The sequence below is a fragment of the Protobothrops mucrosquamatus genome, unplaced genomic scaffold (genome assembly GCF_001527695.2).
Source record: "Protobothrops mucrosquamatus isolate PMUCROS unplaced genomic scaffold, P.Mucros_1.0 scaffold76, whole genome shotgun sequence".
NCBI lineage: Eukaryota > Metazoa > Chordata > Lepidosauria > Squamata > Viperidae > Protobothrops > Protobothrops mucrosquamatus.
The window spans coordinates 160,966-187,256 of NW_015386453.1; the positions used below are offsets into that span (position 1 = coordinate 160,966).

At 41.8% G+C, this 26,291-nt stretch overlaps 1 protein-coding gene across 1 annotated transcript in view; it reads left to right on the top strand.

Moving 5' to 3' along the window:
• Positions 1-26,291, top strand: part of DNMT1 (DNA methyltransferase 1) — a 46,882-nt gene that overhangs the window by 14,161 nt on the left and 6,430 nt on the right. Inside the window, exons 6-27 of the mRNA XM_015812218.1 lie at positions 2,953-3,064; positions 3,791-3,831; positions 5,165-5,216; positions 7,136-7,219; positions 7,302-7,411; positions 8,430-8,548; positions 9,922-10,014; positions 10,443-10,594; positions 12,427-12,614; positions 14,378-14,567; positions 15,122-15,219; positions 15,731-15,878; positions 16,304-16,419; positions 17,353-17,557; positions 18,971-19,104; positions 19,645-19,818; positions 20,886-21,107; positions 22,364-22,556; positions 22,986-23,076; positions 24,257-24,391; positions 24,604-24,886; positions 25,658-25,799. Coding sequence (XP_015667704.1) covers positions 2,953-3,064; positions 3,791-3,831; positions 5,165-5,216; positions 7,136-7,219; positions 7,302-7,411; positions 8,430-8,548; positions 9,922-10,014; positions 10,443-10,594; positions 12,427-12,614; positions 14,378-14,567; positions 15,122-15,219; positions 15,731-15,878; positions 16,304-16,419; positions 17,353-17,557; positions 18,971-19,104; positions 19,645-19,818; positions 20,886-21,107; positions 22,364-22,556; positions 22,986-23,076; positions 24,257-24,391; positions 24,604-24,886; positions 25,658-25,799 — 3,082 coding nt within the window. The remainder of the gene's footprint in view (positions 1-2,952; positions 3,065-3,790; positions 3,832-5,164; positions 5,217-7,135; positions 7,220-7,301; positions 7,412-8,429; positions 8,549-9,921; positions 10,015-10,442; positions 10,595-12,426; positions 12,615-14,377; positions 14,568-15,121; positions 15,220-15,730; positions 15,879-16,303; positions 16,420-17,352; positions 17,558-18,970; positions 19,105-19,644; positions 19,819-20,885; positions 21,108-22,363; positions 22,557-22,985; positions 23,077-24,256; positions 24,392-24,603; positions 24,887-25,657; positions 25,800-26,291) is intronic.

Consider the following 26,291-nt stretch of genomic DNA (forward strand, 5'->3'; position numbering starts at 1 on the left):
GAAGTCCCCTCCTCATCCTCAGACATAGGCAGGTCAGGAGCGTCTAAGTCAACCGACTCCGCCTCCCCAAGGTGAGAGGAGGTCTCCGAAATACAAGAGCCCGTGGGCTGAAGACCCTCAGCGCGACCTGCTGGTAAGGTTGGAGGAGAGGCGAATGAGGCCTGGGCAGACCCCTGAGCCATGGAAGATGCTACAAATTGGGTGAAGGCCTGTTGCATAAATGAGTTAAATTGTTGTGCCCAGAAGGTTTGGTCTGTGGGGGCAACTCCAGAAGTGGAGGCCTCAGTGGGCTGAGGGGTGTTTGAGGTAACTGGAACCGAAGGGCCAGAAGGATGGATCGGTACACCTGGATGGGGAGAAGGGAGACCGACCTGTTCAGTTCCCCCTTGAGGAGACCAAGCCAAAGGGACTTGATAGGAAGGTACTGGCGGAATCTCAAATGGTGAATTACCCAGAGAGGCAGGGGGAACCACGTCAGCCTCACTGGACATGAGTCTTTGTGCTCTGGAGAATTCTTTCTCCAATGCCAGATGTCTCCTCGAGGCCTCTCGCTCAGCAGCCTTGGAGGGTTCTGTAGACAGATGTTTGGTTTTGGCTTTCCTCTTTCCCCCCGCGCCTACCTCAGATGATCTGCGCTTTGATTGAGCGGGGGGGGCACTCGAACCCTGCAAAGTCTGAGGAGAAACACTATCTGCCATTGTGAGCCGGGCCTTCCAAATAGGAGAAGCCCTGCGTGGGGGTAAACACGCAGATCAAGTTGTCCGGGAGGGAATCTTTCCCGCGCCCTAAGACAACCACAATGGCAAATAGCCAGACAGCCTAGTAAAACTGCCTGTTCAGGCCCTGCAGGCACAGCGCCGCGAACTAATGGGAACAGGTGGAATGAAAACTCCCAATGAAAATACCAGGATTAATGTTAGAATTGCACCAGGAATGAGGGAATAAGTGGCACCCTTATTCCAGATACAGACCCTGACAAGGATCCGAATGTATTGTATAAACACCCCCTTGAAAGCCCAACCCAGTAGGCTATAAAATGGATTGGTAGGCCCAGCCTCAGCCGGAGTGAGGGCCTCAACAAAATGGCGGCCACACCTAGCTCGAAGCTAAAATGGCGGACGCAGGCCTCGTGGCCGCCTCAATGGCGACCTGAGAGGAATGTGAGGTGGACAAGGGCACCTATGGGACTCTGTCGCCCAGTCTTCACCCCCTTCCAGAATAAGCCAACAACTTGCGTTTCGCTGAATGGCAAAGGCCTTGCCCCTTCCCGGAGCCTCGTGGCCGCGAGGAGAAGAGATTCCGTTCGCAGGCCTCCTCAACGATCGGCGCGATCCTGGCGCCCGGGGATTCCCTCTCCGCGCGCCCGAACTAGGCGAGCCGAAAAGCGACGGGGAAAGCCCAGCGCCACGGCAAGGCTCCGAGCGGAAGAACGGAGCCTTGCAAGCGCTCGAGGCAAAAATTCCCCCTCAGCGACGCCGTTCTAGCCGAAGAGGCACCCCCCACACTCAGGGAAATTCCCTCACGGAGCCGGCAGCCAGCCCGAGATGAAAAAACGGCTCCGGAGCGTTCGGGGGAAAGACTCTCCCAGTGCTCAAAGGCGGCCGAACTGAGGCCAAACGGCGAAGGTGAGGCCCTCAGTGAGGTGTCCCTGCAGGGAATCCCCAAAAACAAACAAAAAAACACAGCTAGCAGTCTAACTATTAGGAAATTAATAAAAAGACAAAGGTAAATTTTGAAATAAAATAAATCTGCAGAAAGCTAGTCTAATACTAGTCTAATACTAAATGCTAAATACTATCCTAAGACTAAATGCTATTCAGAGGAGTATCAAAGTGTGTCCTAACTGAGCCGAGACTAAGAACAAACTGGGGAAGGACAGCCCAAGGAGGCGTGGCCAAAGTTTGATCTTAGTCTAAACTGAGCAAGGAGGCATTGATAACCCATCGGTGGAGGCTACATCTCACATGCTGTAGAACAGCAGATTGTCCTGGGGCAAAGAGTTGGGAGTCAGCTTGTAATGACAATTGCTGGTTCCTAATCAGAGATTTCAGTAACAATACAGTCTTCATTTAACAATCACAATTGGGACTGGCAACTCCATTGCTAATGAACAATCATGGGACTCTGACTGTGCTTAACAGTTTTACTTCAGCTTTTCTTTTTCCCCATTCCCCTTCTCTTTGAAATGCTCACCCCGGCACTGGGATAATTAGCAAGAAGGGAATTAACGTTTGTATTTAAATTCATTGGAGAGGAAGGGACTACAAGAGAGTAAGCAGATACACAATGGGGAATATACATTGAAAGGATGCATATGCTGGCTGTTTGCCTAGCGCACTCCTGGCCTTGAGCATGCTAGGCAAACAGCTGGCACTAGCACATTCCTTTCAATGCATTCCCCATTGTCTGCCTGCTTACTTGTAATCACTTCTTCCCCAATCTCTCCATTTTTGTGAAGTTAGGGGAATGAAAAACTAGTTCAGGCACCAAATAAAGTGCACTAGCTGTAATGGTGAACAGGTGACTGAGAAAAAGATGCTGCAAAGGATGTAAATGTGTGTCTTAGTTACAAAGTTATTTTTTCAGCACTATTGTAACTTTGGTCACTGCATAAGGCAGTAAGTGAAGTCTTCCTGTAGATAATCTGTTCCAAGTATGGTACAACTCTGACTGAAAGCCAGACTTGTTGTTATGTTATCAAGAACATAATATTACTACAGATAATGTATTAGACCCGTACCGAGAAGTCAAAGTACAGGTATGCATTTACACACAGCCATAAAGTGACTGAGCCTGAATTTTTAGAAAAAGGATTAGTTTGGAGAGAATGCAACAAAGAAGTTGGGAGAAAGATGGAACAAATCTCATTTCCCTTGGCTTTGTTTTTCTCTTTATTAATATGCACCATGAACAGCTCCTTTGATTAATTTATATTTTATGGATCCACAATAGCTCCAATAAACGCAAATCAGACGAGGTGAACGGAGAACTAAAACAAGAAAGCAATGCAGAAAATGAGGAGGAGGAAGAGGAGGAGGAGGAAGAGGAACTGCCTGGAGAAAAGGTATGCTTGCAACTCAGTTTTCCCCTATTTGGCATGGGATGGCTGGGACTTTCAGCTTACCCCCCATCTGAGAGTTGAGGAGGCTTATGAAATTCTTTGAAAGTTTAGTTCTCCGGTGCTCCTCTCCCAAAAGGCAGCCGGATACCTCACCACAATTTATATCATCCGGGACAAATTAATTTTGGGTTGAATATTAACAGAGTTCGTCCTTTTGTGAGGGAGATTTTTACTGATGCTAACTAGATCTAGCTTCAGCATTTGAGCGGCATCTTTCTCCAGTACAGGTTGTCTCAAGTTACAACCATAATTGAGCCAAGAATTATGGTCATAAGTTGTTGCAGTTGTTCAGTAGGTGATCATGTCACCATGCCCAATTTTTGTAGTGAACAAGGCAGTCATTAAGCTAAAGTGCTGGTCGTTAAGTGAAACCTTTTATCCAATGGTGAGTTTTTTCTGGAAACAGAAAGTAAATGTCAGAAACCAGCAAGAAACGTGATTATGATCACGTGACACAGCAAATGGCCATATAGGTGAACTCGTAGCCAAATGCCCAATATGCAATGGCATGACGGGGGGGGGATGTAGTTGCCATAACTTCAAAATTGGAGCATAAGTAACTTTTGGGGAGTCTGTCATAACTTCAAGTGGTCACTAAGTGAGGATTACTTATAATTTAAAAAGTATAGAAACTTTTTAGCATTTTTTGTTTTCTATTTCCCTCTCAAGGAACAAGATGAGAAAAGAATCAGAACTGAAGCCAAGGAAGGGTAAGTACTATTGGCTGGATACTTGACATCTAAAGAACTTTCATCTCCATGGCTTATTAGCAATTACCTAAAACAGTGATCCCAAAAATGAATATGCTTAAAAGTGAGTTGCTTTTTTTGTTGAGAGTGAATAATCAGGAAGAACTCAATGTTGATTACATGCAGCATCCATGGAAAAAGGGCCAGATGCAAATGTGGGCAAGGAATTCTGATTTTTTAACGCAGGCAGCATTTCAAATATTGCTTGTTGCGCATTCTGGATCTTGGATTTCACTAACTTGGTGGTCTGTTGATTTATAAACCCACATTTCCTAGAATTGTTAGTGCTGTTAGAAGGGAATTATTGGAGTTTTAGGCCCAGTCTCACTGATATTCTTGACTACAAAGGCTGCTGCATTTTCATATCAAGACACAAGGGATATATCCTTTTTGTTTGTGATCATCCTGCAGTCATCTATTCCCTGTCAGATCTATAATAACCTACTACGGGGTAGAGTACTATACTGTTGTTACAGAGCTACAGTTCTAAGCAGACTTGGTCAGATTGTCATGGAGTGCTGGCTATTGTATCTTAGCAACATCAGAAGGACCAACTCTAATTTTGCATAACTTGCTGAAGTATAGAGAGACTTTGCTGCTGTATTTTTGTAGCAGAGCCTTCTCCATTTGAACAGAGAGGGAAAAGAGTAATAAAAGTAGTTCTTACATTTTTTTAAAACTTTGGTAATCCTGATTGAGTAAAAGTGGTCCTTTAATTATATTTAGGTTCCATTTATTATGTTGATGTGACGCTCTAGGAAGTTAGTTCGGAAAAGGAAATGCAGGGGGAATTTTTATGTGGGTGGTAGAAAGCATGGAGTTTACAAGGATTAAAAAAAAATGGGAATATTATATTCCCATCAGACAGAAAAGGCATCTTCAAGTTTAATGAAAATTCAGCATCTGTCCAGTGCTTTATCATGCTACTGCAGAGATTGGAAGTAATGATTATAAAACTGGAGCAGATACCAGTCTCTTCTGTTTTCACAATAGTGGAAATTTACTATACTATAGCCAATTATCTACCTCCTTGGCGGACTTAGCTTTTTATGGGCTTATTTGTACAAAGAAATATGTGCACTTGTGTTTAGATTTATATTCTAACTTTTGATTATAGGATTCTAGTAAGCAATCTTGCAATAAGATAAAAGGCACCACATTAATAATACCATAAATGTGCTACAGTTGGTTATTGGGATCCAAACACTTTATAAAATTATCAAATGTCTTAAATTGTGTTATAATAGCCTGTAATTTCCCTACTTCTGTCATTATGTGTGTCCCTACTCCCCAGGTCTGAGATAAAAGAAGAAGTAAATCAGGTTAAAACTGTGACTCCTGTTAAAGTAAGTAGATATTTTATTTTTGTGGTTTTGTTTGTTTAATGAATTAAAAACACTATGTACGCTATAGTTGTTAAATGAAGCTGAATGTTGAAAGTAGTTTGGTGCAAATGAGCCTTTCCCTCTTGGGTGGTAAATCATATTGTGTATATATTTGGCTGAGAAACATGTTTTAATTAGCTGTGTCTGCCACTGTTTTGGTGAAAGCTAGTAAATATTACAATGACCAAATGTTCTAAAGTGCTCCATATACATATTACATAACCTTTATGAGATATGATCATCTCTAGCTTCTCATAATTCACAATCTCCTCAGTATTTGAATAAGAAAAGAAAGGTAACAATCATCTTAACTGCATGGTGAGTGGCTGTAGATAATCATGCTATTTGCTAATAGTTTTATCGTGTGCTTAGCAATGTTTCTTGGTAAGTTGCTCTGGAAATGTTTGGCATTACCTCCTGCCTGTGATGTGTAAACATTGAGCACTTTCCAACTTGATGCCTTTTAACACCTACAATTCTTCAGCCAACAGGAACGCTGTAGTGCAATATATCTGAAAAGCACCAACTTGGAGAAGCCCGAAATAATCCGCAGTTAATTGAAGCTAAACAATCACATAAATTATAATGTGGTTTGTTTATATTAAGTGAAAGCCAATGCATAAATTCAGCTGTGTTGATTGTATGCTATAGATTATGGCTTGCTAACCATCCATGGCTTAAAAAAGCTATGGTTTCACATAATATATAAATCTACTATCATATAGCAAAATGTATACGTCCTGGAATTTTACCTTTCTGAGCAGCAATAATTTTATGGGCTCTGTAAAATTTTTGAATTTATGAAAGTATCTATTGCCCTTTGTTTCCATGAAGTAATAATTAACATACTATTTGAAAATAGCATTATCTTATAAAATATCCAGGTTCCTGATTACCCGAATTCAGTGTTCTAGCTGTGCACTTTTTCTGGGACATTTTACATAAGGCTTCTTTCAGAATGCTACGGTAGTACTGCATCTCTGATTCACCTCCTCATAAGAGCTTTTCAATTCAACATAAGTTTTTGTAAAATGGTAAACTTCTTTATTTATAAAAGAAGTTCACAGAGTAGCATAGGAATTTGAAAAGCTGTTTGATTTTACTGCCTTTTCTCTAATAAGTACTTAGGCTCCACTTTATTTTGGAGATGAGCAAAAACAGAACAAATCTGGCAACTAAATGCATAAATATAGTGGCTAGAGTTAAAATCATCTTAGACTTATTCATTAAAGCAAGATTGGGAAACATCATATGTAACCCCTCAAGAGCAGCCTATAACAAATGGAATGCCCGGTATTTTCCATTAAAATTCTACAGCATGCAAAAGACCCATTCCTGAATTAAGAACTGAAAAAACACAGAGTTTGTGCATTCATGTAAATTGCAATATGTTTATTCCATGTTCCAATATATTATTCTCAAAATTAGATTCAGCAGAGATTCCTGAATTGATTACACTGTCAAGCTCCGAAGATTATTTTTTTAGGACTGCTATTATGTTGCTTCTAGCTTTTCAACAGTTGTGAGGGAGGGGAGCTTGGGATCCACAGGTGTTCCCTATCAGCGTGAGAGCCATTTCCCGAGCAGAAGGTTTCTTCTCATAACAACTGCTGGAGGATTAATTGGACAATGTGACCTGAGCTGTCAGAGAGGGAGGGAAAGCTTTACTCTTTTAATTATCTGTTTCCCGCCATATTGCCAGAGTTAGCTTTCCTTCTATCTGCCGGTATGTTATGCCTGATTAAAGTTTGCATTAGAGATCGCCATGTCTCCAGTGTTTTGCTTTGTTGGGCTTTTCAGCCAGGATTTGACATACGCATTTCTGATGTTCTTGATTCTGGTCCGAGTGAAGTTTTCCTGTCACATCTTTTTTCTTTCAGACGACCCCTCCCAAGTGCATGGAGTGCAGGCAGTACTTGGATGATCCTGATCTGAAGTTCTTTCAGGGGGATCCAGATGGTGCAGTAAGTCGGTCCACTTTTGCAGCTGAAAAATGTCCCCATTTGAATGTTGTCAGAATGGAAACAAAATCTTTTTCACTCCTAGCTGGATGAACCAGAGATGTTGACAGATGAACGCTTGTCCATTTTTGATGCCAATGAAGATGGATTTGAAAGCTATGATGACCTGCCCCAGCACAAAGTAACATTTTTTAGGTAAAACTTTGTTCCAATTCACTGTAAAGTGTCAATTGGAAGGTGAGTTGGTTTGGGGAGATTAAAAACCCTGTGGAGTTTTCTCTTTCTTATGAAGTAGGCTTCTTCTACCGTACCCCCCAAAAGTTTGGGTTTTTTAATAGTAATTTTATTAAAGATTACAATTTACAACAACAAAAACTAATACAAACTAAAAAAAAATCAGATTCTTTTCCTGGTCCTCTTGGACATCGGATTTAATCATTGTATCTTGAGCAAACCCCAACGTGAATTTGGACGGATGGTTGGATTTGACCTAGGATGCATTAATTTAAATTTGCTTAGATTGAGTTGAACTTGCCATTTGTTCTCCCTGTTAGTATGGATGGGTAATTCTAATCCCCAGGGTTCCTTTCAGCAGTCTTTTTAAGCCCCTTCTAAGCATGAGTGCTGAAAATTAACTGCAGTTTTATTCTCCAAAATCATGTCCAAAAAAACCATTTCTTTTTAAACATTTGAGATCTGTACCTGCTCCATAAAAATAGTACAAACTTAAAATAACGCAGGAAATGTTTGCAGCTTGAAATTCCACTTGGGCTAGCAGTGGCAAATGATGTTTTTTTTCTGGCTGGTGTAAGACCAGGTTCTTCTCGTGAAAGGACCTACCCTGCCGATGCAAGGCTGCATTCTTGGAACAAAGCCAGAGTCTACAGCCAACTCTGGTTGCTGCCCAGCTGCCCAATGTGTATTTTTCAAGCTGCTTAAGATTTGTTTTGGTGAAAGTGGCAGAAGACCTTGTAAATAAGCAAACACGCATACTATGCTGTCCTCGTGGCCATCATTCACTTTCCCTAACTTACTCCACCGTGGCCTTACTATCACCACTTCCTTTGATTATTATTTTTCATTGCAAAAGCACAAGTCTTTATGTGTATTGCCTTGTTATACGGGAACTGTTCTGTGTATATTAATCCTAGGCTGTAGTTTTGTATTTTGCTGTAATAAATAGCAAGTGTATCACATCACATTCTCTTTACAGTGTATATGATCGAAAAGGTCATCTATGTCCTTTTGATACCGGTCTCATAGAAAGGAATATTGAACTCTACTTCAGTGGTGCTGTGAAGCCAATATATGATGATAACCCTTGCCTGGATGGTAAGAGAAACAGGGGCTTCCTTAGTGCAAGGCTAAGGAAATATGAACCTTATATATATCTTTTATCAGTGACCATTCTGCAACCTGTGGTTTGTGTAAAATCTGTCTAGAATATTTAGAATGGTGATCAGGCAAAGAGTTTCCTCCTGGCTTTAGGTTCCTGGGCTTCCAGAACTTCCTGCTGGCTGTTGCTAACAGATGGAGTCTTTTAAGTCATCATATCCAGATATATTAGAAAGTATCTCACATAATAATTTGCATTATTAAAAAAACCGATGCTGAATAATGCTATTTTGAAGTTATTTCTTTGTGTTTAATTCACACATTTACTTTTGAGAGCCGGTATGGTGTAGCGGCTAGGGCATCAGCCTAGAAATTGGGAGACAGTGAGTTCTAGTCCCTTAGGCACAAAGCTAAATGGGTGCCTTTGGGCCAGTCACACACTCTCAGCCCTTGAAAGTGGGCAAGAGCAAACCACTTCTGAAAAACCTTGCCAAGAAAACTGCAGGGAGTAGTCTAGGCATTCATCAGGAGTCAACGCTGACTTGAAGGCACACACATAAAAAAACCCTTCATGCTAACAAGATTTCCAAATTTTATAAGACATTAAAGAATTGGGCCTTTCAGTTTCATAAATACATACATGGAAAGGAAGTTAGGAACTATTGCCATTTTATGCCACAAAAAGCCAAGTGACAATATGCATTGCTTATGCTTATTTGGGACAGAAAGAGACAGCCAGCCAGAGACAAAGTTCACATTAAAGTCAAGTATATATTTGGAGACTAAATGGAACTCCCAGGCAGACAAGTATTTTCAGACTTCAAAAGCAGGCATATGCAACCTCTTTTGGACTAAGGGTATAGTTGCCCTTTGAGTGGTCTCCTAGTTCCTTACCCAAGGAGTGGGTGAATTAATGAGTTAACATCATTTCCTATGTGTCTCATGATTTGTACCACATTAAAAATTACAGCATGCTGGCAATTTTGCAACAGTTTCAGAAACCATGCGGCATAGTTAGATTGTGCGCTTTTTGTCCTAAAAAAAATCAAAGATTGAGAAAATAAGGTTATTTGCATTACACCGGGGTGTCAAACTGCCGGCCCACAGGCCGGATGCGTCACGCGGAAGCCGCACCCAGCTCCAGCAAGGGGAAAAAAGTCGCGATGCGTCACGACATGTCACGTGAGGCGACGAGCTTGACATCCCTGCATTATACAAAGTTGTATTTAGTGATATATCGGATTTGATAATTAAGTTATAAAAATTCAGAAATGCTACTAATGTTCAAGAAATGTGGAATAAACATTAGCACAACAATAATAGTCTGGAAAACCATGGCAATCTCCTTTTTATTTCTGCTACTGTTGTAGGGGGTGTCCGAGCCAGAAAAATGGGCCCCATCAATGCTTGGTGGATCACTGGTTTTGATGGAGGGGAGAAAGCTTTAATCGGCTTCACCACAGGTAAGCTCAAGTTGGCAGAGATTAATTCTCAGAAGTGTCAGTTGTGTTTCTCTTGCACACTGGGTTCAACGTGCATTAAGGTGCAATCAGGCAGACAAAATTGAGTCTGGCTGAACCAAAACATTCTTCTACATTCTGCTGCCTTTCCCCAACACACATTCCACATTGTGATCTGTTTAAATGCTATATATTAGAAACCGCAAGTGTCCTAAATTCACAGTGATTTTGCCACACCGCACTTGTTTTACCTGATGAAGGTACAGGCTTCCAGGCTTGATATGTATGTTCTTTGAGAAAGATACAAAGCAACTGATTGCAAACCATGGTTATGTGTTTAGAATTTTGAAAATAATAGGCTGCATTCCCAATTATGTGTATGTTTCCACCCAAGTCCCATTAACTGGACATGCATTTGCACTGTGTTCTAGCCTTTGCAGATTACATCCTGATGGAACCTAGTGAAGAATACGCCCCCATCTTTGCATTGATGCAAGAGAAGATTTACATGAGCAAGATTGTTGTTGAATTCTTACAGAACAATCCTGATGTCAGCTATGAGGACTTGTTGAATAAGATAGAGGTTAGTCTGACTAAGCATGGAAGCCCCATTTTTTTATGCAGTGTAAAAGAAAATGCCAATATACAGTGCTTCTTCTCAGAATGCATACACCAGGCTGTGATGTTATAGATAATGTACAACATTTGGCTTATCAGATTGTTGCTTCCCAAACGTAGAAAGAGACCTTGACAGAAATATGCAAGAGGGCTAAAGATTGATGTCAGCATCACTAGGTAAACCTATCTAGAAAATAAACTCTATAGAAAAACTATAACTATAATTTATTACAATAGCCCGTAATAGCAGAATCCTGCAAGTCTGGTTTAGGTTTCTCTCTCCTAATTATACACCAGTGAATCAGGTAAACATTTGCCTGAACCACTTCCAAATATTATTTTGATTCCCATGAGTTAAAGAATGTTTCAGCCCCAGATCATGGAATGCTGTCACCAAATCAGAAAAAAAGCAAATGAATAGAATGTGCTCCTTGTTTCAAAACTCTTTTGATATCCCATAAATCTGGAGTAGGGAAGTTGTTTCCCTTCAGATTTTGCTGAACTACAGCTTCCTGCAACCTCAGCCCATGTGGTTAACAAGGAGTGCTTGGAATATAACTTCAGTAATATTTGATGGGCCTCTGTTCCCTACTATACATTTACAAAAACTGGTGCACTTGTTAAGGCACCAACTTAAGGCAAGAAACCAAGAGACCATACATTCTAGTCCTGTTTAGGCACAAAACCAGATGGGTGACCTTGGGCCAGTCATTCTCTCTCAGACCTAGGAAAAATGAAAGAGCAAACCACTTCTTAAAATGTTGGCAATAAAACTACATGGTCTTGTCCAGTCAGTCAAGAGTAGTAAATATTGACTCAAAGAAATAAAAAAGTATACATCATAATGAAGCTAGGGTTTTTTTATTTTATTTTTTGCTATAATAGTATTCTATTTCTAAAAGTTTACTTTCATTAAATAGTTGAAGATTCCATTATATTGCTAATTAAATTGGGCAGTTGCAAAATGGTATCAAGAGCTTCTTTTTTCCTGATACTGTAGTTTAAAAGCATAAGTATTTGGGGACACAAAGTTAGTGAATGTAAATATCCTGCTTTTTCTCTAAGGAGTTGAAGGCAGTATATAAGGCAGTTTCTCTCTTTATATCTTACAACATTCCTGTGTGTTGGACACACCTGAGGGGGGAAAAAACCACCTAGGAAAATGGAAATTTGAACCTGCGTTTCCTCAGTCCCAGTTCAGTCACGCATCCCCTCCTCCAAGCTGCCTTTCCAAGGCCTTTGAAGATCAGGAACCTTAGAAAATAGATGGAACCTCTGATGGGGGTTTGACGGGCAGCAGCTCATGTATACCCTTTCTCCTGCATAGTCTATCTCAGTGATGGCGAACCTTTTAGAGACCGAGTGTCTAAAAACCACCACCGCCCCACCTGTCCCGCACACTCTACCCTGCCCCCAGCCTGCTCCGCCCCCGCTCCACCCACCTCCACGACCCGCCGCAGATCACCATGGCGGCCCAGCAGCGCCATGGCGGCCATGCCCTCCGCCCACACCCTGCAGCATCATTTGTGCACAATGGAGTGCGAGGGCAGAGTCTTGTCCCCCCTGCCCAGCTCCATGTGCTTGGCTGCGCTGCTCCGCGTGGGCCACACTCAGGGGCGACTCTCCGGGGGGGGCTGCTGGTGAGGAGAGGGTCACGGGGGAAGGCGGGGCTGGGGCAACAGCACTTGTGCCCACAGAGAGGGCTCCGAGTGCCACCTCTGGCACGCGTGCCATAGGTTCGCCACCACTGGTCCATCTGAAAACCATAGTTAGCCTCCTGCTTCTGATTTTCTCCAGACCACCGTTCCTCCTGCTGGATTGAACTTCAACCGTTTCACGGAAGATTCCCTTCTGCGACATGCCCAGTTTGTGGTGGAACAGGTGGAGAGCTACGATGAGGCTGGGGATAGTGATGAGCCTCCAGTCCTTATCACGCCTTGCATGAGGGACCTGATTAAGCTGGCCGGAGTCACTTTGGGGAAAAGGTAGGAGGGCAGTTGGGCAGTGTGTGTGTGGGGGAGGGGGGGTTCTCTGGCTCCAGGAAAAAATGTCTGCCTTGTAACAAAACACATTCTCTGCATTGGTCTGGCTTTAAGGGATGGCAAATTCTGCGCCACAAACTGCACGGTTTTGCTGGTAGTCTTCAACTTAACAACCATTAGTGACCATTCAAAGTTACAATGGCACTGAAAAAAGTGACTTATGACCGTTTTTCACACTTAACGACTATTGTAGCATCTCCTATGGTCATGTGACCAAAATTCAGATGTTTGGCAACTGGGCCATGTTTATGACGGTGGCAGGTGTCCAGGGGTCATGCAATCACCTTTTCCAATCTTTCTGACAAGCAAAGTCATTGGGGAAACCAGGTTCACTTAACAGCCGTGTTACTAACTTAACAATTACAGTGATTCACTTAACAACTGTGGCAAGAAAGGTCGTAAAATGGGGCAACATTCAACAACTGTCTTGCTTGGCAATGGAATTTGGGGCTAAATTGTGGTCATAAGTTGAGGACTACCTATGCTACATTGAAGCAATTTACATAATTTATTTGAAACTAACTCTTGTTTGGGAAGAACAAGAATTCTTTATGGCACCTGTGCCCAGGTAAAGATCCAACTTCCCACCGATCAGCTTTATGGTAGCTGAGAAAATACTTGGTGGAATGGTTGGACAATTTCAGGAAAATCCACCCCCACCCCCACCCCCAAGCATTTTTGCCTTCCTATCCTCAAAATGGGGAACAAAATGGAATTATGGAATACTTGTTTAAAAAAATGTTTGAAATAATACATGAAATGGCTAGCATGTATATTGGTCAACATTTGAAAATAAATCATGTCATGAAGTGAACTAACTTATGAAAAGAAAATCTTATCTCAGAAAAACCTTCAGTTTTCAGAAGTCTGCAAGGAGGATAAAAGTGGAAAAAGTATGGAAGGAAGAGTAGCAATATAGTACTTTTGATTGAGAATGCAGTTTGAGCCAGCGTTTTGTTTCCTCCATTCCTTTTTTTTCAAATACAGAAAGTTATGGCTTTTTGTAGCTATTTCAGTACTCTAAAGGATAAAATCCAGAATATGTCATTTCCTTTCCTTTTGTCTATATTGATGGTTTCTTCTGTTTTCAGCATAAACCTCTTGCCTGTCTGCTTCGCCTAAGTCAGGGGTAGGCAACCTTGGCTCTTTTATGACTAATGGACTTCAATGCCCAGAATTCCTGAGCCTGCCATGCTGGCTCAGGAATTCTGGGAGTTGCAGTCCAGTCCACGAGTCATAAAAGAGCCAAGGTTGCCTACCCCTGGCCTAAGTAGACAAAAATGAAGAGCCAGCTATAACTCCTTTTAGCGCAAAATTTGAAATCATTCAACCCATTTTCAGTCAATGAGTTTACAATTCTGTGCAAATAGTATGTTTTACTTAATACTCCGAAATACTTTAACAAGCAATTTAAACTATATATAGTATTATAAAGTAACAATATAGTAATAAAAATGCTAAAATTTAAATATTGTTTATCGTAGATTTTAATATTATTCTAAATGTACGTATTTTTAAGCAATAACTCCCTTTTCCCCTTGCTTCAAGATTTCTAGAAATGTTGTGTGTCCAATGAGGACTAAAGTCTTCTGACCATTTTGAAACAGTGTTTCTAGTGTTTCATTTTGTCCCAGTGCTGCCCAGTATACTGTACCCAGATAAGTCCGGCAAGGACCTAATTCTTCCCTGTTGTTCCCTCTCTCCAGACGAGCTGCAAGGAGACAGGCAATCAGGCATCCCACCAAAATTGACAAAGATAAAGGGCCTACCAAGGCCACCACCACCAAATTGGTCTATTTGATATTTGACACTTTCTTCTCTGAACAAATTGAGAAGAATGAAAAAGAAGAAGACAAGGAGAATGCTGCAAAGCGGAGGCGCTGTGGAGTCTGCGAGGTAGGTGGCTAGGTAGAGGAGGCTGGTATTCAGATTAAAAAGTCCTTGTCTCTTCCACTCCTTTCTGATCCCTTTCTTTCGGCCTATTAAGCACATTCACACTTTGGTACAAGTTAATTTATTTTATGTTTTACTGCTGCGTTGCTTCTAGCCAGAATATCCCAAATTCTGCAAGCATTCAGTGGTCACGTTCACAATATAGTCCACAAATTAAGGTCACCTTTTCTGGAATTTTCCTCATATGTTGTGTGAATTTGAAGCATGATGGTTGATTTGGATTGTAAGATTTTATCCAGTCCTTAAAGCAGACATGTCAAACTCGCAATGTCACATGACGTCGCACGACGTAGCGGAGCTTTTTCCCCATTGCCGGCAATGGGGTGGGCACAGTTTCTTCATGAGGCATCCGGCCCACGGGCCGGCAGTTTGACACCCCTGCCTTAAAGCATGCAGTAGTACTCATTCAACAACAGTTTCCATGTGAAGGAAGTTAGGCCACCCTCTGAAAACATTTTCTCCTTGATCGATGTGCTTTTTTCCCTCTCTTTTTCCAGGTTTGCCAACAGCCAGAGTGTGGTAAATGCAAAGCTTGCCAAGATATGATTAAGTTTGGAGGGAGTGGAAAGACAAAACAAGCCTGCCTGCATCGGAGGTAATTATTATTTTGATTTTCATGAGCCAGTACTGAAGGCAGAGGAGCTGCCAGCTCCTCAGATGAGGTGTTAACAAGGGAAAGGCAGTCTGAGAAGCCTTCCATTAATTGGCTTATGAATAAAATTGTTTCTGGACTTCATAATTATAACTACTTTGAAGAAGACAGGTTCTGGAATTCTGACAACCCCACCCCAGGGAATCCTGTTTATACTGAATCATTGGGGCTGGAAGGGAGGCAGAAAATATATTCTGTTTCACCAGGCTCTTGGCAACAGATGGCTTATGAATATTTTTCCCATCTTCCAGACATTTATGACTGCAAGACTCAGAATGGGAGCATTCCTTGCTCATCTAAAGCAGTGTTCCTCAACCTTAGCAACTTCAAAATGTGTGGATTTTTAACTCCCAGCCACTAATAGAACTCGGTGGCTCTTCTTTTGGGAGAGTAGAGGCTAAATTGCTGGACTCTTTAGTTGCCGACTTCATATACATTTTTCTCTTAACTTCAGGTGTCCCAACCTAGCTGTGAAAGAAGCCGATGAAGATGAAGAAGTGGATGATAACATTCCTGAAATGCCGTCCCCCAAAAAGATGTTGCAAGGAAGGAAAAAAAAGCAAATCAAGAATCGAATTTCCTGGGTGGGAGACCCAATCAAGGTAGGAGAAATAGCAATTAGAATTTAATTCAACCTTGAGCTGTACATCTGAGAAAGGATCCTCTTCAGTTTCACAGCTGTTATCCAAGTTTTGTGTAAGTGGATAGAGAAGTAGGCAACATGTGTAAGGGTCTGATAGTCCTAGATAGTTTGCAGTTGAGATTCCATTTCCCCCCTTTTAAAAGTAGTAGTAGTAATATTTCCATAGGCCTGCTTCTGTCACAAAATTTTAATCTGAGCAGTTCAGGAAAATAAAGGCCTTTACTTCTGGTCAGATTTTTTTTTTCATTTGTAATACAGCAATACCAAGGCAAACTCATAATTCCTTTTCTGCCGATATATAGTGATAGCAAGAGAGTAAGTATGACCGAAGATTTACTGTGCTTTCTTTTTCCTGTGTCATTTTTGGTTTGTTGTTATCTGCAGAGTGATGGCAAGAAAGATTATTACCAGAAGGTGTGCATTGATTCAGAGACTCTGCAAATTGGTGATTGTGTTTCTGTGAGCCCTGACGACCTTACAAAGCCTCTCTATCTTGCAAGGTATGTCTGTGTGGAGATAAATGCATGCAGTTCTGAACCAAGATGGACCTATAGGCAAAGGAGTTGGATCTGGACTGATTTCAGACTTTAGGTTTTTTTTATAAAAGCTACCCAAAGATTGTGGTGCTTTTCTATAATTGGGGCAGCGGGGAGGCTATAATCCTGTCTACTTGGAATGAAGCCCTATTGGGCACACTTATTTCTGAGTAAGTGCTGCATGCCCAAATAAAGTGTATTACATAGATAAAAATACTGTGGAACAGATTGCTTTTATGCTTTGTATTATACTAAATTTCTTCATATGTCTTTCAAAGATATTGATCATTGCATTTTGCTTTTTGATAGTCAAAAATGATATCTGCTTCATTGTGTAACTGTATACATCGTGCTAAGCCATGGCTTCTTTAAACAGGGGGATGGAGGCTTTGCAGAAGACACTGTGACCTAGATTTATACACCACTCTAAGTCAAAACCAAACCAATTTTATCGCAGCTTAGTACAATGGGCAGACCAGGTTTCCTGTCTGAAATATTTGCAAAGAAGTGGCTGTGAAACTGAGCAGTAATTTAGAAAGCCCTCTATTTCATGCCTCAATGCTAAGGTCCCTTAATGTGTACCCTTCTGTCTGAGCCTGAGCACATGACAATCCCATTATGGGCCGCAGTGTGAAAAGACAGCCCTGTTCTTATGCAACTATCCAGAAAGAATGATAGGCAGTATGGCATGCCTCCCGTGCACAGGCTTGGGTGGAAAGATTCGGAAAGCCTTGTATTCCCAAGTCTAAGTGCTCTTCCAAGTATAGCCAGCCAAACATTCTTCCGGAAAGGATTGAGGTCTGATTCCCAAACAATGGGAAATCTTTCAGGTAAATTTGACATTTGTATTCTTGTTGAAATTCTTTCTCTTTAACCTGCCCCATCTCCTTCCCTTAGAATCACGGCCATGTGGGAAGACCCCAGTGCTGGACCAATGTTCCACGTTCACTGGTTTTGCCGTGGCACCGACACTGTATTGGGAGCAACATCTGACCCGCTGGAACTTTTCTTGGTGGATGAATGCGAAGATATGCAGCTGTCTTACATCCATGGCATAGTCAATGTTCTTTATAAGGCTCCTCCAGAGAACTGGTCTTTGGAGGTATGTTGAATCCTCTCACTACTTTGACACCTATTTATTTATTTACAGTATTTATTCGTTAGGGTTATATCCCACCTTTCATACACCAGCTCAAAGTAGCATAGAGAGCGCACCCTTCCCCCGCCCCACAGTAAAACCAGAGAAGGACTGACTTTCTGAGTTCATGGTTTTTCTTTGTGGTTTTTTTTGTTTTTGTCAGCTGCATGATGGATGGTGATAATGCTATGATAGCGGTGGAAGAGTTTTGAAACAGATTTCACTTTTCCTTTTTATAAAATCACATTGTGGGGATGATGGGCAGAGTAAAGGAAGCATATAAAGCCTTTCTGGAAGTTTTCCTGTGTTATTCTATTATTTCCCCCTTCATCCCTGGAGATTGCACTATGTTTGGTACCTGGGTGCTTAATTTTGATAATATGGTTCAAGAGTTGTACTGATAAGCTTCGGTGCAGGGTAGTGATGATGTTTTGGAGACTGTATCTTCCCTGGTCTGACTTGGTAGTAATTCACAGCCCGAGGAATGACTGACCTCTTCCATACATCTCTTTTTCCTTTGCCTGGTTCCAGCATTTTAAGACAGGGCTTGGCAGGCTTCCTTTGTTTGCAACCCCTGACACCATAGTCATTGCAATTTGGACCCCCGCCCTTCTTATGCATGAGTATGGCTACTGACAGCAGTTACTGCCTGTCATTTTTGTAGCCCACAAATTGGCCTCATCCTGTGGCACTCTTCTGTGGAATTGCTGCCAAGACAAGTTCAAAGTGGATGAAAATGAGAGGCTGACAGCTACAGTCAGTAAGAGACCAAAATACTCACAAGTCCTGGCAGAGGAATCAGATTAGGAAGTAGACTTGGTGAGCTTTGCATTGACTCTTGACTTGCTCATTCTGATTCAATGCAGAAGTCGATTAATTCTAATACAGGTAGTCTTTGACTTCCAACTGGTTGCTTAGTGAACGTTCAAAGTTACAACCCAAAAAGTATTTCTGACCTGGCTCTGACAATACCTCCCCCCCCAGCAACACCCCCAGCAGTCACATTCTGCATGCTTGGCAGCTGACTCACATTCATAGCCGTTTGCAACATCCTTTGGTCACAGCAATTAATGTTTTTGCTTGAAAAACAGCATTCATTTTTGGTTTTCTGCAAAAATGCCCCATAGCAAACAAAGAGTATACTTAATGACCATGGCGTTCATTTGAAGACATTGGATTCATTTAATAAACCTGGTGATTCACTTAACAACCGCTGCAAAAACAAAAATTGTAAAATTGGGTGAATCGCACAAAGCTCCAGACCTCTACCTCGCTTCTGCAACTTTTCTCTTAACTGTCTTTGTAATAATTGAATAATCAGTATGGTTTTTTTTGTTTCTCCTCCTCCTCCTCCTTCTTCCTTAACTATTCTCATAGGGAGGGCTTGATGTGGAGATCAAAATGGTGGAAGATGACGGCAGGACTTATTTTTACCAAATGTGGTATGACCAAGAGTATGCTAGGTTTGAGAGTCCGCCAAAGATCCAGCCGACAGAAGACAACAAACACAAGTTAGTGCACATGACTAAGTGGCATGGGAACCTGAAGATAAAGTAGAAAATCAATAAATGTGCAGATTTCTACCTAATCCTAAATCTACTTGGGACAGTGTCTGCATTAGGCTCAAATCAAGAGTTGCAAAATAGCATACAGACATTCAGTCTCAAGAACTGCTAATCAGATCGCATTCAACTTTCTCCCAAAGATAGCAAGGATGAAGAAATGAGCATTTATATTTTTGAAAATATACACATGATTCCATTCTTAAGTAAAACAGGCAGTTTTCTATGAGATTATTTGAAGTATTAGAAAGCAAAAAGATCATTTGGTAGTAAATCAAGTAGCATTAGCAAGAGGTAAAGACAGATAGTCTTAAAAAATGCTTATGGACTGCATGATATCAGTTGTTGGTCCTTCAGATGCTTTGAATTGCTTGCACAGACTCAAATCGGGGAAGGGAGAGGACTGGAAGGTAGTGAGGTGATTTGATGATATTGCATGTTTTTCCGGTTTCCCCAATCCAAAACAGGCCTCTGCTTCTTCTCTCCCAGGTTTTGCATGAGTTGCGCCCATTTGGATGAGGCAAGGCAGAAGGAGATCCCCAAAGTCTTTGAGCCTCAGGAGGAATCAGAAGGAAAAATGTTCTATAGCATGGCAACAAAAAATGGGGTGCAGTACCGATTGGGAGACGGAGTTTTCCTTCTGCCAGAAGCCTTCCAGTTCAGGTTGGTTTGTAAATTGATTTCAGCTGGAACAAGCGGGGAGGGTTTTTTTTGGGAGGGCTAGGACACCAACTCAAGAAAAGGATCAGTGATGCCCAAAGAGGCAAACACATTTTAAAATACTGTATGATTTGGGGATTAATAGTTCAAGTTTTTGAAGGAATCAGTGCTCAGTCATTGCAGGGTGCAAAAATGGCTGACCACCTTCGCAGCGTTTATTCTTTTATACAGTTTTCCAAGCAGCAAAAGTTTAACATGGCAATAGCATTTTATTGGTTAAACTCCTTACCAATCCTTAAGAGTATACAAGCCAGGAGGCCCAAAACAGGGAGCAGTTTGCTGCAACATCCTGTTGGTGTAACCTAGCTGATATCAGGCAGGTGAGGTCATTGTACCAGCCTAGGGTAGTTTCCCACATTGCCATGGTGATGTGAAGGGATGAGATCATGTAGAGAGAAGAGGCACGCAGGCTTTGGAGAGGGCAGTTTGCTGCTCACGACCTCTACCTGGCCCCTATCTCTACAAGTTTTATGTCATAAGGAGAGTTAAATTTATTTAATGAGGAGAGTTAAATTGATATTCACTTAAGGATCCACTGTTGTAGCAGGATATATTTATCAGAAAGGTGTTAGAGGATCTTCAAGTAAGTGGGGTGGATAAAAGTTTAGTCAGCTGAGTAGCAAACTGGTGGGGGATGAGGTTGGGAAGGTTTTGACTTGGTAGCATTTCCATATTAAACTAGTTCAAGAATGCAATTAGTTTGGTTTTAAAAAAGGACATGATAGAACAGGCATGTAAAACTCGCAACGTCACATGACGTTGCGCAACGTATCGCGAATTTTTCCCCATTGCCGGCAATGGGGTGGGCACGGTTTTGGCATGACGCATCCGACTTGCGGGCCGGCAGTTTGACATGCCTGTGATAGAAGAATTGATTCATCAATCAACTGTCTTGGAAATCAGTTGTCTGCCTCCAAATACATCTGACTGAATTTCCGTGGCCTAAAAGGAAGTAGGAAGAACCTCCAGTTCACAGAATCTTTTCCTTTCTCATTTTTCCCTCTCACCAGCCTGAGGCTGACCAGCCCGACCAAACGCCAAAAGAAGGAAGCAGTGAATGAAGAGCTTTATCCTGAACATTACCGAAAATATTCCGAATATATCAAAGGGAGCAACCAAGATGCACCTCAACCATACCGCATCGGCCGAATCAAGGCAATCTACTGCAACATCCGCAGCAGTGGCAGGCCCAACGAAGCTGAGATTAAACTGCAAGTGTACAAACTTTATAGGTAAGTGGCCATTAGCATCTTGTTGGTACCCGACTAGAAAAGAATTTCCAGTTGGCCTTCTTGTACCAAGCATAATACCAGAAAACAGAATGATGAACTTGAAGTAATTGCATGATCCACACAGAACTGAGTTTCTGTATGCACATCGCTAGATGGAACTATGCGTCGGTAACTCAGGGCAAAGACCTAGCAGCCCGGGCTCTCTCTTTGGAGCTGAACTCGGTTGAATAAACAAAATGGGTCACATAGCAACATACAAATTTTGCTGCTACAATGGTTTGATAACCAGGAGAGACTAAAAACAGAATAAACTAGCTTGGGATTTTTCAAAATGTGCTTGAAATTGATAAGTTCTATAAGTCTAAGGGCAAAAAAAAAAAAAGTTCACACAAATGCAGCCAGGTGTATCCATAGCAATTTTTCTAAGGTAAGGCGTATCACCTTACATTCAGAAGTCCTCTCCCTAGTGAAGGGGGATGTTTGTGCTCATGACATTGCTTTGCTTCATGTTCTGAGAATTTGGGTGGGTTTTGTTTTTGTTTTTTAGCTAACAGCTTCTCTGGTTTCAAAAAATTGGGCAATACACTAACTAGTATCTAAACAAATGTAATAATAGGATATCTTATAGCAGAAAAATATTACCAAGCATTATTTTTTCCCTCTTTCTCAGTCTGTCTCATTTCAGGAATTTGAGCTGGACTGGGGGAGAGTTTAGCTCCACACGCTCTTTGATTCTAAGCAAAGAGTAGACTTATAGAATGGGTGTGAAATCTGAGGTCTTAGGACTTCAGCCAACTTCCCATTTTTCTGAAGCCTCCAGAGCTGAGCAGTTATCAAAAAAGGGGGCTGCCATTTGGGTTAATGCATAGATACGTCCTAGAGCCTATCTTGCCTGAAAATTCACTTACTATAGTATTTTTGAAACAACAGCCACGTTAAACTAATTAAAAATGCTTTAAAATCCTGACTTCATTACTTTGCATCATCACCCTTAATTGATATAGCTCTTCAGGACGCGCAAACTGTTAAATGAGTCTCAGTCTTGTTATATTATATGCAAATAGGAGGGAAATAATCTGAAATGCAATGTATTCTTCAGTAATTAACATTTTCTTAAAGAGGATTTAAGGGTCCCTGAGCCCTGCCTCCATCACCATAGTTGAACCGAGAAAAAGTCATTCCTTTCCCATTGTGTAGGTGTTCCTGGGTTTGATGCCTTATCTTCCTCCACACAAGTCTCTCTGTTGTCTTTCTAGGCCAGAAAACACGCACAAATCAGTCAAAGCCAGCTACCATGCAGATATCAACTTGCTCTATTGGAGTGATGAAGAAGCAATGGTGGAGTTTAAAGACGTGCAAGGCCGCTGCACAGTGGTGTATGGGGAGGACTTGACGGGAAACATCCAGGATTACTCTGCCAGCGGCTCTGATCGTTTCTACTTTTTAGAGGTAGCTTTTTCCACTGTGTCATTGGTCCTGTGCAATATATATTCTCCAACACTGGAGGTTTTTAAGAAGAGATTGGACAACCATTTATCTGAAATGGCATAGGGTTTCCTGCTTAAGCAGGGGGGTTGGACTAAGAGACCTCCAATGTGCCTTCCAATTCTGTTATTCGCAAATGGGTGTCATATCAGCAAGTGCTGCTATAGATGCGGCTGGCTGAAAACATATCTGAACTTTAGATTATCTCCTTCCGCTTTGGAAGAGGGACTTTAACAAACGTCCAGTTGCTCTCTCATAATAGAAATTCACTCCAGCCTGCAGCTCATTCTATAAATGCCTAAATTTCCCATCACTGTTTTCTGAAATCTAAGAAATTATCAGATTTGCATGTACCTTTGGTCTGAATTATTATTTTTTCCTTTTAATTTCCAGGCATATAATGCAAAAGCAAAAAGCTTTGAAGACCCACCTTATCATGCCCGTAGTTCTGGAAATAAAGGGAAGGGGAAAGGGAAAGGGAAAGGTAAGTGATTAGTGGCTAAATGATTTAAATATCTGATGTATTATCCAAGGCCAGCAGTAGCTTTACTATGGAGAAAGATAAGATGCTGAAGCAGGTCAGTGCAAATCCTTCAGAACAAAGAACTTGGTCTTTGATAGCCTTTGAGTGCAGTTCAAGGTGCTAGTCACTTTGGCTTTGGGCTTGGCTGTCTGAGGAACCATCTCTCTCTGGTCTAGGCTCCATCGATCAAACCAGGTCATCTGATGGGAGCCTGGAAGTGGCAATCTCTGCTATGGGACTTGCCCTCTCAAATAACAACCTCCAAGGCCCTTACACCCTGACTGTCTTCAAAAAGTCTTGGAAAACTTGGCTTTTGCCCAGACATTGGGTTAAGATGGTTGATGAACCCCCTTTAGGCTTTTATATAGTGCTTAAAAGTTTTCTTCTGCGAAGTACCTCATACTCTTCTCCTTTTTATTTTATTTTATTTTGTTTCTATAGTGTGTGTGTGTGTTTGTGTGTATGTATACATACATACACACAAGTATATTTTTAATGGTTTTCACAATGGTGAAAGGAGCAAAAAGCAAAGGTCAGGGTCTCTGGATTACTGAGAACGGGATATATTCATACTTGTGAGTGTGTTGAAGATAGCTTGCTGATTTCCTCCATTTTATACATATGCCCGCATCCCACTCTGTTCTATTTGACATAGTTTAGAAAGATATCCATCCATATAGACTTTTATGAAGAAGAACTAATTATAGCAATATTGAATGGAAAAGATTTCCTTCGTTTGTTCTCCTTCCCACAGTTCCAAGTTAATATGCTTAGCTTACTTAGAAAAATCACTTTTATTCCTAAGGCATACAAATATTGAGAGGATTACTTGCAGACATATTAGGTCCTGTTTGGTTCATTAATTGTAAACAAGTCTTTGCTGTTGCTGATAGAATCTACTCAGCAATAGCATCGACTTGTTTGCAAATAAGCCATCATAGACTAGATAGCTAATATTGCTAATACTTACTTTCTTATTTACCATTAAGCTTTCATAGATTACATATCTAATGTTATTAAGTAGCACTGAAAGAGATTTAAAAAATATAATCCTGGTATGCTTACTTTGGAATCAAGGCAGCAATTCTTAATGCCAATATGCAAAGACACATGTAGACATAACATTTTCCTCCTCCTGCAGGTAAGAGCAAAGGGAAATCTTCAGGAGCATCTGAATACAGCGAGTCTGAAGCTGCTGCGATGAAGCCCCCCAAACTTCGTTCTCTGGATGTCTTCTCTGGTTGTGGAGGCCTGTCAGAAGGGTTCCACCAAGCAGGCAAGGCAATTTGGAAGGATGGTTGGGTGCATGGGAAAGAACATGAGCGTATGACTTTTATAGCCAAAAAAAGTAGAGCCAGTGAGGGTTTCCAGCCCTGTTTATGGGATGGAAGGAAATTTTTTGTGTGCTTTTGAGGCTTGGAAGCAAACCATCTAATATGAATTCTTGTTCTGTTTTCATTATCATCATCATCATCATGTTGTCTTCAGGAATCTCAGATACTCTGTGGGCCATTGAGATGTGGGAGCCAGCTGCGCAGGCCTTCCGCCTGAACAATCCAAGCACCACAGTGTTCACTGAGGATTGCAATGTCCTGCTTAAGCTTGTAATGTCGGGTGAGAAGACTAACTCCCTGGGCCAGAAGCTGCCACAGAAGGGAGATGTGGAGATGCTCTGTGGTGGCCCCCCTTGCCAAGGCTTCAGTGGGATGAACCGCTTCAATTCTCGCACCTACTCCAAGTTCAAGAACTCTCTGGTTGTTTCTTTCCTCAGGTGACTGAAGTCAATGTTTGCATTTTCTCAACTAACTTTCCTTAAGCCAATCCTTATCCTATTGCGTGTCCAACTCCCAGCCTGTTGTCTTCCAGCTGTCTTGGGAGCTCAACTCATGAAGATAAGGTTGGGCAAAGTTGGTCTTTAAAACAGAGCTACAGTTTAACGGGATAGCAGAAACATAGGCTATGATGGTGGATGCTGAATATGCATATATTATGGCAAAGAAAACATGTAATGTTCCCTCCAGAAATTCTGTATCCTGTGGGCAACAGTGGATTGAGATACTAGGAAGTATTGTCCTATAGATCTAGAGTAGTGGCCCCTGTGGTGGGATTCAAATATGTGAACAACTGGTTCTCTGTGTGGATGCTGCTTCCAGAAGTCCATTCTGGGCCTGGGCAACAAAAAATTAGCTACCAATTCTGCCGAAGTGGTGCGAACTGGCTGAATCCTACCACTGAGTGGCCCCCAGCCTCTTGGGCACCAGGGACCAGTTCCATGGAAAGAGGTTTTTCCGCGGACCGGAGGGGGCTGTGGTTTCACATGCTGCCTGCATCTTGTAGATGGGGCTTCGCTTGTTTGCGCAGACCGGTTTCTGGCATGCCACGACCCGGTTCCGGTCCATGGACTGGGGGTTGGGGACCCCTGATCCAGAGACACCCGCATGGGAAAAGACTACTTGAGAGAATGTATATGATTGGATCTATGTTGGGGTTCTCTTGGGATAGAGAGAGTGCAGCTGACCCTCAGTGTCCTTCTCTTCTGCAGTTACTGTGACTACTACAGGCCAAGATTCTTCCTACTTGAGAATGTCAGGAACTTTGTCTCATTCAAGCGTTCTATGGTGCTAAAGCTCACCCTGCGGTGCCTTGTCCGGATGGGTTACCAGTGCACTTTTGGAGTGCTGCAGGTATGATAGTCAGCCTTTTTTTTTTTTTTTTAACTGAGGCTAGGATTATGCTGGACCATATTGGTGTGCTTTGCAGATTCACATGGAGGGAAAGATTCCACTGGATTTGGAGCTAAAGAATCACTACCTGTATTTTCTCTATAATATGCGGATTCTTGGATAGATCACTTTCATGTATCTGGACAGTGCCAAGCTGAGAAAGCTGATCTAGGAAATTTCTGGTTGCTGTCATGGTTTCTCAAGTCAATTTGACTCCAGATGACTGCAGGTCCATGCAGTTTTCTTGGCAAAAATTTGGCGGGACCTTCCTCCGAGATGTTTTTCAACTTTCCAATCTAAAGTTATGAGAGAATGCCAGCCACCCAGTTGGCTTTTATATCTAAGGGAGAACTAAAACTCAAGTCTCCCTGCTTCTAATCGAGCAACTTCAACCGCTATACAGACTGGCTCTCAAGCAGTTTCTTAGGGGTTGGTTTACAGACTCTGTGCTCA